Source organism: Herpailurus yagouaroundi, unplaced genomic scaffold (assembly GCF_014898765.1).
Source record: "Herpailurus yagouaroundi ecotype Mexico unplaced genomic scaffold, PumYag 163, whole genome shotgun sequence".
NCBI classification, from domain to species: domain Eukaryota; kingdom Metazoa; phylum Chordata; class Mammalia; order Carnivora; family Felidae; genus Herpailurus; species Herpailurus yagouaroundi.
Window position 1 is genome coordinate 34,682,246 of NW_024412404.1, and position 15,063 is coordinate 34,697,308.

At 40.6% G+C, this 15,063-nt stretch overlaps 1 protein-coding gene across 9 annotated transcripts in view; it reads left to right on the forward strand.

Moving 5' to 3' along the window:
• Positions 1–15,063, forward strand: part of PLCE1 (phospholipase C epsilon 1) — a 322,989-nt gene that overhangs the window by 127,514 nt on the left and 180,412 nt on the right. For all 9 annotated transcript variants that reach the window (XR_005793574.1, XM_040485907.1, XM_040485901.1 and 6 more), the window contains one exon: positions 7,982–8,270. Coding sequence is in view for 8 of the 9 variants with exons in the window: in XM_040485907.1 (XP_040341841.1) it covers positions 7,982–8,270 (289 nt within the window). In the remaining variant the exon portion in view is untranslated. The remainder of the gene's footprint in view (positions 1–7,981; positions 8,271–15,063) is intronic.

Consider the following 15,063-nt stretch of genomic DNA (forward strand, 5'->3'; position numbering starts at 1 on the left):
AGACCAGTAAAAGGGGTTTCCAAACCACAGCTCTTATGCTTGATTCCATGAAGGAGGCTCCTGCATTGTTATCCAGACTATGAACTCACAGTTAACACATAGTTCAAATAAATGTGATTATTTGTTTTTCTAGCTCAGGCTACTTTAAGAATTACATTATGGGGAGATAAGGGTTCTATTAGAAGAAGATGCATGGTCACTAGTGACAAATGATAACTGAAGAACACTGATAAGAGAGAGAGAAACAGAAGACCTTAACTATATGCTGTATTAGAGAAAAATGATGATTAAAATTATCTTCAAAATTAAGGTTAGTTAATATCCTCTATTTCCCATTTAAGAAGGCTAGAAGGTGTGGGTAATTGAACAGTAACACTAGAGAGACCTTGGAGATAATGTTGGCTGACCCCTTTATGTTATAGAACATTCATTGAATTAAACTGAATTGGGGGGGGGGTGTCAGTATTTGAATCCATATTTTGTTTTTTCTAGAGCCTTGATCATTTCCAAATCATCATTTTCAAGAAGAATCAGGATGGAAAATAGATCTGATTAAGTATTCTCAATCAGCAAATGATAATAGAATAATGTTAAACTACTGGCGAATTTCTCAGAACAGGTCACTTTTGGTTAGTAGCAATTAGGAGCATTTGGGTATAGCTATTCTGAATACATTGTAAACATTTGATGCCATTTCATGTGATTTCCATGTCTGGTGTTTAGCAAATACAAATGACAATCCAATTTCACCTGTTGTGGAGATGAATCCAGTAGATTCATGACCAAAAAAACTGAAGGATTCTAGCAAGTTCTTGAAGAAGATAGAGACTAGAGACAACTGTTAATTTAATCAAGAACTTACTGACAAGCTATAATGCCAAACACTTCTAGACACTGGAGATACAGCAATGAAAAAAGAAGTAAAGTCCTCAAGAAGCTGACATTCTGGAAGGGGGAGACAGACAATAAACAGAAAAAGAAGGATTGTTACTACAGTTATCCCTCTTAAAAGTGATTTCTTTTACACTTGTACTATAGGATCCCCAAACTAGTTAGCAACACTCGCTTAGAAATGGAGAGTCCTAGTGCTAAGTCCTAGCAATGTGCACACTGGTTCTTTATTTTTTTTATTTTATTTATTTATTTTTTGCCTATTTTTTAAATATGAAATTTATTGCCAAATTGGTTTCCATATAACACCCAGTGCTCATCCCAACAGGTGCCCTCCTCAGTGCCCATCGCCCACTTTCCCCGCCCGGGGGCGGCCCCCCCCCATCAACCCTCAGTTTATTCTCAGTTTGTAAGAGTCTCTTATGGTTTGGCTCCCTCCCTCTCTAACTTTTTTTTGCTTCCCCTCCCCCATGGTCTTCTGTTAAGTTTCTCAGGATCCACATAAGAGTGAAAACATATGATATCTCGTTCTTTATTTTTAAGTGGTGGTAATATCTCTCTTCCTAAAGCTTTTCTGAAGTTTCAATGAAATCATGGCCCAATGCTCAAAACCTACTTCATTTTAATCACTGAATATATGTTGCAATGATACAAGTATTACTGAGTCCATGGACACCTAAATAACAAACCTTTTTATTGGAAGACTTGAGAAGAAATGCCGTCAGATCTAGGAGCATCATAATTTTCCATAACTCTGACCCCAGAAAGATAGAATTTGAAACAGATCAAGTTATGAAATTGACTCCCCTTGACCAGTACCCACTTTGGCCCCAGTAGAAGTAAAATTAAGATAAAGCTCTTTGTGGCAGTGTAGAGGAATGAGCTCTCCTCCTGGGTAAGTGCTGTGGATGTGGTGTATCTGGCTACTTCATGCCTTTCAATTCACTTCTTCAGTCTTGGATGTTTCTTTTGTTTTGGTTCTGACCTCCATGTCCCAGTGCTGGTTTCTACAAGGCATCCCTCTGTCTTGAGTCACAAAGAGCACAAATAATTTCTTAAGTGTTGTCTAAGCATTGTTTGCTTTTCTGCAAGTAACTTCATAGTATCAAAGTCATCCTGCTCAAAGATAGCAGCTGGCATAATGGCACTAGTGTACTTCCATGAAAAAGATCCATTCCCAGTCCACAGTGGTTGTTAAACATAGGAGCCATTAGGGGTGCTGTTTGCAATGTTGTCTATATAGGTATTTATATAAATCTTAAATCTCTAAGAATTTATCAATGGCCCAGTGTCAAAACCTTGACTCCTATCCTTTCCTCATTCCCAATACTATAGCAAGTCCTGTGGCATCTATATCCAAAATATATCTTGAGTATATAATAGTTTGTAATTTTTAAGTAACTTATTTGATCCACATATTTATTGTCTGACTTCCACACTAAAATGAAGCTCTTCTTGCTCACTGTTGGATACCTAGTAATTGGGCTTGACACAACATAAGTGCTTAATAAATATAAATCAATTGTTGAGTGAATGAATGGACACATATCTGTTTGGCAAGCCTAGATACCATGTTGTGACATGTTGATTGTATCTCAAAAAAAGATGCTAGCCCATACAGGGTGGTGGACTGTCTAGTTTTCAGCACCTTTATTATCACATTAATCAAGTGAAATAAAGTTTATGTGTTTTTTTACCCCGCAGTTTAAAACTATAAATCTCCATACAAAGGAAACAGTTGGTCACTTATTAGTCATAATTTGCCTGTTTTGCACAGTAGTTTAGGGAGACTGTGAAAGGAATTATCATGAATGAAAACAATAACAGCAATGTAAACATCCCTTAAACCTCTTGCAAATGACAGTAGTTTTTTGAATCCCACCGTTTTTGGACTTTGGTATGACCAAGTTTAGTGCAGTAGATAAAGCTGGACCACAGAGCTAGACAAGCCAGATTTTAGTCTTGGCTCAGCCTCTTAGGAACTGGGTAAAGTTGGCTGTGTTTCTCCACCTCTCTAGGCCTACTGTCTCTACCTGCAAAATAAATCAACCTCACAGGGTTATTATGTGGATTCAAATCTCATGCAAGTAAATACTTATCATTGTACCCCACACACCATCATTGTGTCAGTTAACTTTTGTAACAAAGCATCCCAAAAACTTAGTTTTCACAACAAGTAATTTGGTGCGTGTTTCTGTGAACTGGCTGGGTGTTCTCCTAGTCTCGATCAACTGGTCTCTGGTGGGCCCTGTCATGTATCTGTAATGGCATTTGGACTGGCAGGTGGATAATCTAGGATCTAGGATGACCTCACCATGTGTCTGGTTATTGGCAGGCTATCCACCAAGGTAACAAGAGTGAAGTTTCTCATCTTCCAGCAAGCTAGTTCTGGCTACTCCACATGGTGGCTATTGCAGAATTCCCAAAAGCAACAAGAGGAGTGCCTGGGTGGTTCAGTCAGTTAAGCGTCCGACTTCGGCTCAGGTCATGATCTCACGACTCGTGAGTTTGAGCCTCACGTTGGGCTCTGTGCTGACAGCTCAGAGCCTGGAGCCTGTTTCTGATTCTGTGTCTCCCTCTCTCTCTCTGCCCCTCCCCAACCTCAAAAATAAATAATAAACATTAAAAAAAATTTTTTTAAGTGGATGATCTGATAAGAGGTAATAGCCTGATTAATGTGGTGCCTGAACATTGCCGTATCCACCACCACTTCATCCACATTTCAGCATTTTTCCAACAAGCACCTTATTAAAGCTTATCCAGTATTGGTATGACTGGTATGTGTTAGTCCAGATCTTGGTAGAACTTGTTGATTCTTTTTTGTTTTTAGTGAATGGAGTGTTAGCAATGGTGGTGGTAGCTCAGAGCTTTATTCTAGAAGTCTTCATCTTTATGTCTTCAAACACATTTGAGGACTTAGAAACAAGTGCTGATGACAATGCTGAATGATTACTTAGTACATACCTAATATTTATGTATGTTGAAGGTAAACTGCAACACCCCTTGCGTGCAGAGACCATGACTTTCTGTGTCCTTGGCAACTAGCACAGGAAGGAGCACACGGAGCACATGCTGGGGGAGCTCAGTATATGTTTATTATATATATCTATAGCCACGTTTATATCCCATTAAGGCAGGGATCACATACTCATATACTAATGGTGACCAGATATTGGCAAGATGGGATCACTAGAGAGTGATAGGGACTGGAGCCAACTGGAGAACTTGTGCCCCAGGTAACAAGGGAGGGTCTATCCATTTGATACCACATAGGAATGTTCAGTGTTACCAGATTGTTCCAGTTTTTAGGAGATGCTGTAACATCAACTTTCTTGATTTTATTTTTTTTTAAGTTTACATGTTTATTTTGAGAACAGAGACAGCATGAATGGGGGAGGGGCAGAGAGAAAGGGAAAGAGAGAGAATCCCAAGCATGCTCTGCACTGTCAGTGCAGAGTCTGACACAGGGCTTGAACTCATGAAACCTGAGCCAAAACCAAAAGCCAGATGCTTAGCCAACTAACCCACCCAGGTGCCCCTAAGTTTATTTTTTTTAGAGACTTATTTACTTAAGTAATCTCTGCACCCAACGTTGGGCTCGAACTCATGACCCTGAGATTGAGAGTTACATGCTCTACTTAGACTGAACGAGCCAGGCACCCCGCTTCTCTGATTTTGAAACACTGTGTGTCAGATCAAACAGGTCCTTTGTCTGATCAGGTAAATCTGACCTATGGCTAGCCAATGTGTCACTCCCTACATTAGGCACTGATTGGCACCTCTCTGTTGCATCACAATTACTCTGAAGACCCAAGGAGGAAGGGGAGCCACAGAATAAGGCAGAGATGGAGCAGTGAGATGGTAAGAGAGGCAGGACTTCAGGAAAGATGGATGATTGTCTATTTCAGAGGTGAAGGAAATGAAAATGAGAACACTTGATTTGAGTAAATTATTTGGTACAACAGTCGTTCCCTGGCTATATTCTTGAAGGAAGGGAGGAGAGGAGAGGAGAGGAGAGGAGAGGAGAGCAGAGGAGAGGAGAGGAGAGGAGAGGAGAGGAGAGGAGAGGAGAGGAGAAAAAAAAAAAAGGAAACCGAGGAAAAACAAAGCAAAGCAAAGCAGAGAAATCCATGGTCAAATAACATACATGAGAAACACTCCAAATACTCAGTTAAACAAAATAAAATAGATTTCTTTACTCTGACCCTTTTCACTGTCTTTAATATTCTAATATGCAATGTAAATCTTCAAAAGGAGAAACATGTACTAAGTTTTTCAATGATCAAGGAGTCCTTATATCATACAGTCGCTCTAGATCTAATGATCTGAGGAAAACATTTAGGGAAGCCTGGATGAGGGACTGAATGGGACACTGGGAATCTGAAGGAGTGGTGTGGAAACTGGGATGCACAAGGTAATGAGTGAAGACATAACGTGCCAGTGGAGCAGCTTGGCACATAAAGAAAGTAGGTAAACCCATTAGTAACCAAGAACTGTCAGCATATTAATCTTTATAAAATAAAACCTTCTTAGCATCATTCCTCTGATAAAAACAAATAAGCAAAAAATAAAAAGTGAGAGGTTCCCAACCTGTGATGGATTAAACCTCCTTGCTTAACATTCATGGCTCTCCTTTATCAGGCCAACTGACCTTTCTAATTTCCCAGTTATGCCCCACACTCACTCTCTTCTATAAATACCCTGCTTTGCTCACCGTCTTTAAGGCATTTACTATTTCCAGCCTCTTCACACTTGCTCACTGTGTGAGTTGACTCCCCCAGCTCCTCTGATTAGAACCGTGCCTGTTTCCAAGGCACAGCTCAAATCTGCTTTCCCTCAGAAGGCTTCTTTAGCCATCAAAGCTCACAGTGGGTTCTTTTCTCTCAACTTCTAGAGCATTTAAATTTCTGGAGGACTTATTTGAGACATATCATGTTGGATATTGCCTGTATGATTTGGAGCTGAGAGAGGAAAAGCATGTCCGGAGCTCTGCATCTCTCAGCCCAAGTTTGCCCTCATAATACACTCAAATAAGGTTAGGATGATATTATCCAGCAGCACATAAGAACAAGGGTATAACCCCATAAAAGTGAATTTCATAGACCATGTTCTGTTGTTATACAACCACCTGCTGTTCCTTGAGGATGGAAGAGTCCATTCTCTTCTTGCCCAATAGTAATGGGTGCCATTTGTAGACACTAGGGTGAGCACTTTACATGTAGTCTGGTGAATCCCAGAACATCCTAAAAAGGGGTGTTAGTATCCCCACTTTACACAAGAGGAAGCTTTCTCTAAACATTCAAGTCAGCTTGCTCATGCTTCTGAGCCTCTCTCTAGCTGGTCAAGGCAGAGCCAGCTGCACAACCCCACATCCCTGACCCCAAAGCCTGAGTTCTATCTGTCCCAGCACACCATCCCCATGGCTACACTGGCCACCAGAAATTTAATGGCAGAGAATTAAAGCTAAAGAATTCATACTCTTCCTCCAAGTGGCAAATACATACCAGTAGGCTGCAGAAGGTAGATTAGAAATCTAGTTAGAGTCAGTGCAATTTGAACATCTGGGGGTGTTCTAGGTACATTCTAGGGTCTCTTAAGGACCTAGCACACCTCAGTGATTGTCGTGTCAAGTGCCAGTGGTCCTGGTTAAGGTGGGATTTGGAGTGTGCAGCATCACAGGGGCACATTCACAGCCTGGAGGACATTCAAGGGACTTCCTTTCCCTGGGTACTTATTGATGTCACGAGAGGGCTTGACCTCCATTTTCATCCTACTGTGAGCTCTTTGCTTATATGTCTGCCTTACTAGACTGTGAACTCTCTGAGGGGAAAAGCTATCTTATTTACCCAGACCTGACACATAACTGGTATATAAACACAAAATAACTATTTGTTGAATGAATGATCAGGCAAGGTGCCCAAGGTAGCATGATGGAGGCAGCACATTGTAGTCAACTTTTATTCCACCATCAGAAAACTAGATTAACTCACCCATGTGGTATTTCTTCCCTATTATTTATACACTACTCAGGAGTCTCAGGCTTCCCAGAGACCTTGACAAAACCTAAAACCTCCCTGTAATAATAATATCAAACCTCACAATTTTCAGGCCTCATCTTTTAAATTGGATTGTGCAATTTTTCAGCAAAGGAGGTATGTGTTACTTCTTGTACATGCCCCACATCTTTCAGCACGCTGCCTCCACAGAGCAGGATCTATATAAATGTTGAACAACTATATTGGAATTATGGTTGGAAGCTTGTCCTAATTGTGCAATCTCCTTGCGGTGCCCTGCTGGCTCAGTTGGTGGAGCATGTGACTCTTGATCCTGGGGTTGTGAGTTCGAGACCCACGTTGGGTATAGAAATTACTTAAAAATAAATCTTAAAAAAAATTGTTCAATCTCCTTGAGATAAATTTTTGGTGAATTCAGGTAATAAAGGAGAGAGGAAATCAGGATAGTGACAGAGACAGAACAACAAGAGTGGGCAGGAACTGTCAATGCTTTGGAGGTGGGAGGTGAGAAAGGATGAAGAGGGAAAAGGATTCAAAGACTTTGGACCAAGATGATGGATTGAAGGATTGTGCCTGAGAGAGAAATCTAGAACTTCTCCTTCTCCGTGACCATCTCATCCTCACTTCAGTTTGAGCATAGAGAAAAGATTCCTCATGAATGTCAGGTTGAAGTGCTCCTTGGAGGCAGACAAATCTGGGACAGTCATGCACACAGGAGAGTTCAAAAGGACTAAAAGGAAAGGTTTAACTTTGTCGCCCTGCAGAAGAGCTTTGCTCTGCTAAGGAGAGGAGGAGAAATTTGAGCTGAATATATTTTTGGTTGGAACAACTTGTAAGTCCTCTGTTTGATAGCACGGTTGTTTGAATGGCCGATTTCATAACTGCACATAGCTTTTCCAAATAAATGGTGTCTGTAGAATGTTCAGGTTAATGCATGAGTCCAGTGCTCAAGAGTGTTTGTGCTTAGAGCAACTGAGCCTTCTTTCTTAATAAGTCATCTTGGCATTTTGTCAACAAACTAATTTGCTTTTCTAAGAAACTAGATTAATACTTCCTGTACTCTGTGCTATTCACAGATCTACAATGCAGTGAGAAGGAGAGAAGAAATAGAAAATACAATTGGATCTCTTCTTCATTTCTTCACAAAGCTCCCAGCCTCCGAAACAGCCCATGAAAAGATTAGGGTTGGTCCGTGCTTAAAGCAATGTGTCCGAGATACCATATGTGAGTACCGTGCCACCCTCCAGAGGACGTCCATATCTCAGTACATCGCGGGTTCTCTGCTAGAAGCAACCACATCTTTAGGAGCAAGAAGTGGCCTACTCAGTACCTTTGGAGGATCCGCCGGACGAATGATGCTAAAAGGTAAGGTCTGAAATTTCACTTTTCATCTTTGAGTACAGAAAGGAATCTAGGTTAACATGTGTGCATCTCCTGATGAATACTTGAGGTCACTTAGTGGCAGTTTTAAATAAATAAAAATTGCTGCTTTAATAAACTATGAAAAGGTAGTCCTTTACCAAAATCCTTTCAGGTGTCAACATTCCAAACAATAAGCATTAAGATTTTGATATTTCATTTCCAAAAGAAATAAATGGTTACAAGGCTATCTTTGATATTTAAAAAAAAAAAAAATTAACATTTATTCATTTTTGAGAGTGAGAGGGACAGAGCATGAGCAGGGGAGGGGCAGAGAGAGAAGGAGACACAGAATCCAAAGCAGGCTCCAGGCTCTGAGCTGTCAGCACAGGGCCCGACGCGGGGCTTGAACTCACAGACTGCGAGATCATGACCTGAGCCGAAGTCGGCCGCTTAACCAACTGAGCCACCCAGGCGCCCCTGATTTTTTTTTTTTTTTTTTTTTAATTACTCAGACACAGGGTTTCTCCTAGTGGTAGTCTATGACAGCTGTCAATTACTGTGATAAGACCAAACAAGTGTGGTCATGTGGTCACAGTGAAAACCAACATGGGTGTGAAACAGAGTGAAATACAGTTCTTCCTCCTACACAGAATCAATAGGTTCATGTTGACCAGAAAAGCTAAAGGCCATCTTCCAATGACTCCCATCTTAACGAACAGGATATTCGGGCATCCTGCTAAAAAATGAAAGCCAGTGGAAAATGGGGCCCCTCAGCACCAGAACTTCCCAGCTACTTCCCACGAGTAGGCAGACAGGCAGGTCAGAAATGGCAGTGCACCAAAGAACCTTGGAGATTTGTGCACTGCACAGATGTCACAACCCACTTGGCAGCCTTCCCTGGCAGGAAGCTGCCAGCCAGACGGGGACCATGCAGAGCAATGTTCCACTGCCTGGGGGCTGCCAAGGGCTCCATCTGACATCCGGCCATTTCTCTCAAGGAGAGCAGCTAGTGTCCCTCTGCAGTAACCCGCAGACCTGTGGCTAGCAGGTCAGTGATCTTCCTCCTGGATCTTCAACCACTGTCCCGGCACACACACCCTGGGGAGTACACACCTGATAGGAGTACACACCTCCCTGTGTACCATGTGGGTACCATGTTGGTTTGTTTCCTAGAGTCATTTTTTAACTTTTGCAGCTTGGTTATACATAATGAATGAAGGAAAACGCAAGGTGTGTGCTTAGAAAAGCAAAGCATAAGGAAACCAAAGGGTTTCATATGTTTTTCGTTTATTCAATCTGTGTTTTGAGCCTCTGTCAGGTGCTAAGTGCTGGGTATGAAACAAAACATAGTTGTCTACCATCATGGAGCTAGAATAGTCTCTAGGTGGTAAACAGTTTCCCCTATGCACAATACTCAGGATTTCTCTACTCTGTTGTGGCTCCTAGTAACTGCCAAGCTTCCACTCTCCATCCATGCTTTTCCTGAGAAGTTGGGCTGAGATTGGCATGTGGAATTGTTGTTGCTTCAAGGCTTGTGACTCTATGTAAGGACCTCATCCCATGAGTTAATCAACCTGTGTTTGTCAGATACCCGATCTGTGCCCAGCAGAGTGTGTAGGTGTATGGGAGATTCTAATGAAGTGCAGGTCAATTTACTTGCCTTCAGGTTCTTTATGATCCTAGTGAAGAGGCCAGATTTGTGTGCACCAAGTATTCAAAGAATAATATGATACTGCAGGGAGTTGAGTAATAAATAATGTGGAAGTGGCTCTAATCGTTCAAAGAGCGTAGAGAAGGAATTAATGTCCTTTGTGACAAATGGCTTTGCCCCAAACAAACAAAAGTCAACAAAAGCCACTTTCTTTCTTCTCCATTAATTGCAGAGGGACAAATCTCCAGGCTCCCTGACCAAGGCAGCTGCCTCCAGTCTTACACAGACCTTTGGGAAGGAAAAAGGAGGCTGCTAGTTAGCGTGTCTGGGGCCCTGATAGTAACTTTATCTCAGTTGCTATTTGTACTTCCCTTTTCAAATCAGAACCTCATGGATCCACATTCCCAGCTCAGAGATTGATTGGGTCATCAACTCATGTGTCATCTTTAAATTAGCAGTTTATACAAGAGTTGGGAGTTTCTTTAACTTTGTGTTTTGTAGCTCTTTAATGCTTTTTGATATCCCTCTGTAAGTGGCTTCTGCTGAACTATACAGGTAGCTGGCTGGCTTCTGCCCTGGGCTTACTTCTGTAGTTCTGACTTCTTCTCTTGGAAACCTTTTCAACTTCAGGGCCCTCTCCTGTAGACTCTTCAGAGTCTATACATGCCATAGTGAAACATAGGTTTCTTTAACATGCCGTGGAAGAAAATGCACCCAAAAAACCATATAGGCATTCAAAATCATAGAATGTTTATAGAATCTGTAGGTTCAGCATATTGACTAACTGGGTCTTAAAGTCTGACGGCCATATATTCCAGCGGGGGGGCTGGAGCACATCCTGGCTGTGACTTGGTTGTCTGCTTCTTTTATTGTTCACTGTATGTTCTGTGGCACTGAACTGGCCAACAGCTTTTAGTTCTGTATTGCTAATGAAGATCTCTGGGAAATATATAACACAGACTCAGTTCCCATTTTATAAATGACTTGTATTCCAAAAGTTCATTTCTCAGGAGCTATGTGGAACTTAGAATACTTTCCTCACGAAACAGTATTAAACATTGTGATTTTGGTTGACTCTAGTCCTCAAAAACCTCTTTAACCCATAACACAATTGAAATCTATACACTTCCCGTGGAATAAAGAGAAAAACACAATTATTGGAATACTGTGAATCAGCCTCCAAGGAAAAAGCAATACAAATGAGTTAAAAGACACTTCTTATTTAGGGAAAATAAGTTTAGTTAAGATGAGTAGAGTTAAAATGAAAGTATTATGAAGATTTTGAAAAGAACTTTGGGCCATTGTAGAGATTTCAGATGTTGGCATCTAGTTCTCTTGCTGTGGATAATTACATTTCAAAATTCATACCTATATAAAACAATCAGAAAGTTATTATCCCAGTACTTTCCCCTTCTCCCACCCCTGTTTTTCAAATGGAGGCTTATAAATGGAGTGGAGAAGGGAAGAGAGGCAGGGAAGTATTTAAACTTTTTTCCCAGAAGAAAAGGATAAGGAAGAAAATGACTTATTCCATGAAAAAGTCATGTTTGAAATAGGTTAAATAGAGTTTGGAAAGGTAGAGAAAAAGGAGGAAGGGAAAAGACAAATACTGTTTGATTCTATTTATATAAGACACTTAGAACAGTCAGCATCATAGAGACCAAGGGCTGATGGGGAACAAGGAATGGGGAGTCATTGTTAATGAGTATAGAGTTCCTATTTTATAAAATGAAGGGTTCTGCACAACAGTGTGAATGTGTTTAATACCACTGAACTATACACTTAAAAATGGTTAGAATGCTACATTTTATGTTATATGTATTTAAGCCTCCCCCTACCCCCTCCCCCAAAAAAAGAATACAAAATTTTTTAAAGAAGAAGATGTTAGGAAGGTCTTTGGTCCCAGGGCTATTAAGATGTTAGGCCGAGGTTGTGAAAGCTTTCACATGAAATTCCAGGAGGCACAAGTCAACTCATCTTCTGGAAGTGGTTATGATTACAAGATGAGGGTTGGAGGAGCCTGCAGTAGATAAGAATAGGAAGAGAAAATGTCCAACCAGTTTTCTTTAGTCACAAGGCATTCACAAGTCAGGAACTGGTGACTCAAGGGTTGATTGGCCAAAGTTGTGTAGTCTTGCACCTTTACCACAGCCTACAGGATTCTGCGAACTCTTCAGCACTTCATTGAGCTTACACACCTCTGATGGTACAGGTCACTCTAGAAAGACAGCCAACAATCAGTACACAAAAATTCTGCCGTCAGGACCACCAAGGATGGTCTGTCTACTAACTTGCAAGTTTGCCAAAAAACATGAAACATTTTCTGATATGAAGCATTGATTGGGAAGGGTGTGCCCTTGATTACAAAGGTGTGCTGTGTCACAATGGAAAAGGGAGAGTTTACACCATCTACTTCTAGCCTGAGTCCCTTTCTCCCCCTCCCATTAACCTTGCTAGAATCTCAAGATCAACTCCCAATAGCAGTGGCAGTCAAAAGAATTATTGATGTCAACAATCAGGAAGTTTTCTAAACACATTACCTGCTTTTGTTTCCTTTTTTTCTCCAGTGGACTATCTACTGAAAATTACAAAAGCAAGATAAAGTAAAAAAGGCGAGAAAAGAGTGACATCTCTGATATTAATGTAAAGCACTGATAGTAAAATTAGAAAAAAAAACATAAGGCAGCTAAGTGTTCTCAAATGTCCATATTGGACCAACCAATATTATAAATTTGGTACATTAAACTCAATATTTCCTTCTCAAATTATTGCTAAGTAAGTTTCTAAATTAAAGGATTAAGTATTTATATATAACCAGAACAAAATTCAGTTATTCATATATAAATTATGTAGTAGAAAAGAAAACTCCACTGTTCATTTTTACCAGTTTGAGTGTATGTATGTAGATGTAAAGAATAACTAGGGGCACCTGGGTGGCTTAGTTAACTGTCCAAGTTCGGTTCAGGTCATGATCTCACAGTTCATGAGTTTGAGCCCCACGTTGGGCTCTGTGTTAAGAGAGAGTGCCCTACATATTTAATATTCTTATTGGAAGTAGGCAACATTTTGTTTCTGATAGAAATGTCTAATAAAATTTTGACTTATTTTCTTTCACGACAATAAGGATATTCTATTTATGTATTTTTCTAAAATTAGTACCTTCAAGGATAAAAACAAGAAGTCATAATAGGAATACACACACACATTTGAACTATGTAACTGTCCCTCATAAATAATTTAGTTTATAAAGGCTGTCTTAGTTGACTTCCTCATAATCAAAATAATTACCCTGTACATGACTACCAAGCAGGGGAAGGCATATACATACTTCTAATTCCAAGATTTAAGTTTATATAAAGAAATCCTCTGACTTGTTAGTTTTGTGGCCTTGAAATTATTTTCTTGGTGGTTAAAAGTATGCTTTAATATAATTTAGAGTATGTTTCTGTACAAGTTAATCAACGAGAAAGTACTCGTTCATTGCCCACTGTGGCCGAGTACTGTGTCATCTCTGGGAAGAATGCAAGAGATCACCTCTGAAGTCTTCAACTTGAACAATAATATTTCTCACTCCAGAGAAAATGTAATATGTTTTAGATCTGTTGAGGTAGCTCGTACTACCCACCAAGAGATTCATAAAGTGCTGGGCTACTCAGTTGATGGTAGGGTCTATAGCTCACAGGGCCAGTAAGTGTGGTGGGCACAGAACAAACCCCTATGCCTTGGGTCCACAGTAGTCAGGTGTCATCCAGGACTATGATTCTGTGCCTGAGTGTGACCCAGGAATGTGACTCCATGTCTAGCTGTGACCTAAAGATGCTCAAATGTGACTGAGGAGTATGACTGCACACCCAGGTGTAACTTCAGAGTAAATCACCAGATGTGACCCAAGCAGGTCACTCCATGGCCAGGTGTAAGTGAGGATTGTGACTCCTGCTTATAATCAGGGGATATTTCCAAAGTACCAGGGAAAGGTAAAGTCACCTACCTCAAATATTACTGGAGACATGATGTTTCTTTCTTTTTTTTTAAAAAAAGTTTTTAATATTTATTTATCTTTGAGAGAGAGAGAGAAAGACAGGGGAGCAAGTTGGGGATGGGCAGAGAGAGAAGAAGACAGAATGTGAAGCAGGCTCCAGGCTCTGAGCTGTTGGCACAGAACCCAGTGCAGAGTTCACTCTTGTGAACCATGAAATGATGACCTGAGCCAAAGTCAGACACTAAACCAACTGAGCCACCCAGGAGCCCCAACATGATGCTTCTTAAGTCAAAGCAATTATGCATATTTTGAAGGGGAAGAAGGGCCAAGCAGAGGAATTACATTTTTTTTTCTTTAGTTTTTTCAAGATGACTGATATCTCTGAAATTTTAAACCCTTCCATTTGTAAAGAGAAAACTGGGTTTAGGGGCAGGTTAGAGTGGGGTAGAATCACAGTAATAAGTAATACTACTTTTTAACATTTTCTTAGTTCTCACTTGGTGCCAGGTATTGCTCTGAGTGCTTTGCCTGTGTGATTTCATTGAAAACCATTCAGTGGTCCAATGAAGGAGGTACTGTTTACTAATGAGGAAATTGAGGCCCAGAGACATTAAGAATCTTGCATGTGGGTACATAGGTCATCAGGAGTAGTGTGAGAACTCAAATCTAGGCAGCCAGTTGAGTGCATACGTTATGTAGGCCCTTCGTCTGCATTATTTCCATTAGTCCTTATTGTGGATTGACTTGCATCCCCCAAAAAAGATATCCCGAAGTCCTAATCCCTAGTACCTATGAATGTGCCCTGATTTGGAAATAGGGTCTTTGCAGATATACTCAAGTGAAGATGAGATCATTTTCAGTGAGAGTGAGCCCCAAACCCAATAACTGGATTTCCTTATTAGAAGAAGAGAAGAGGGGCGCCTGGGTGGCTCAGTCAGTTGGGCATCCAACTTCAGCTCAGGTCATGATCTCGCGGTTCTTGGATTCAAACCCCTCATTGGGCTCTGTGCTGACAGCTTGGAGCCTGAAACCTGCTTTGGATCCTGGGTCTTTCTCTCTCTTTCTGCCCTTCCCTGCTTGTGCTCTCTCTCTCTCAAAAATAAATAATATTAAAAATTAAAGAAGAAGAAGAAGAAGAAGAAGAAGAAGAAGAAGAAGAAGAAGAA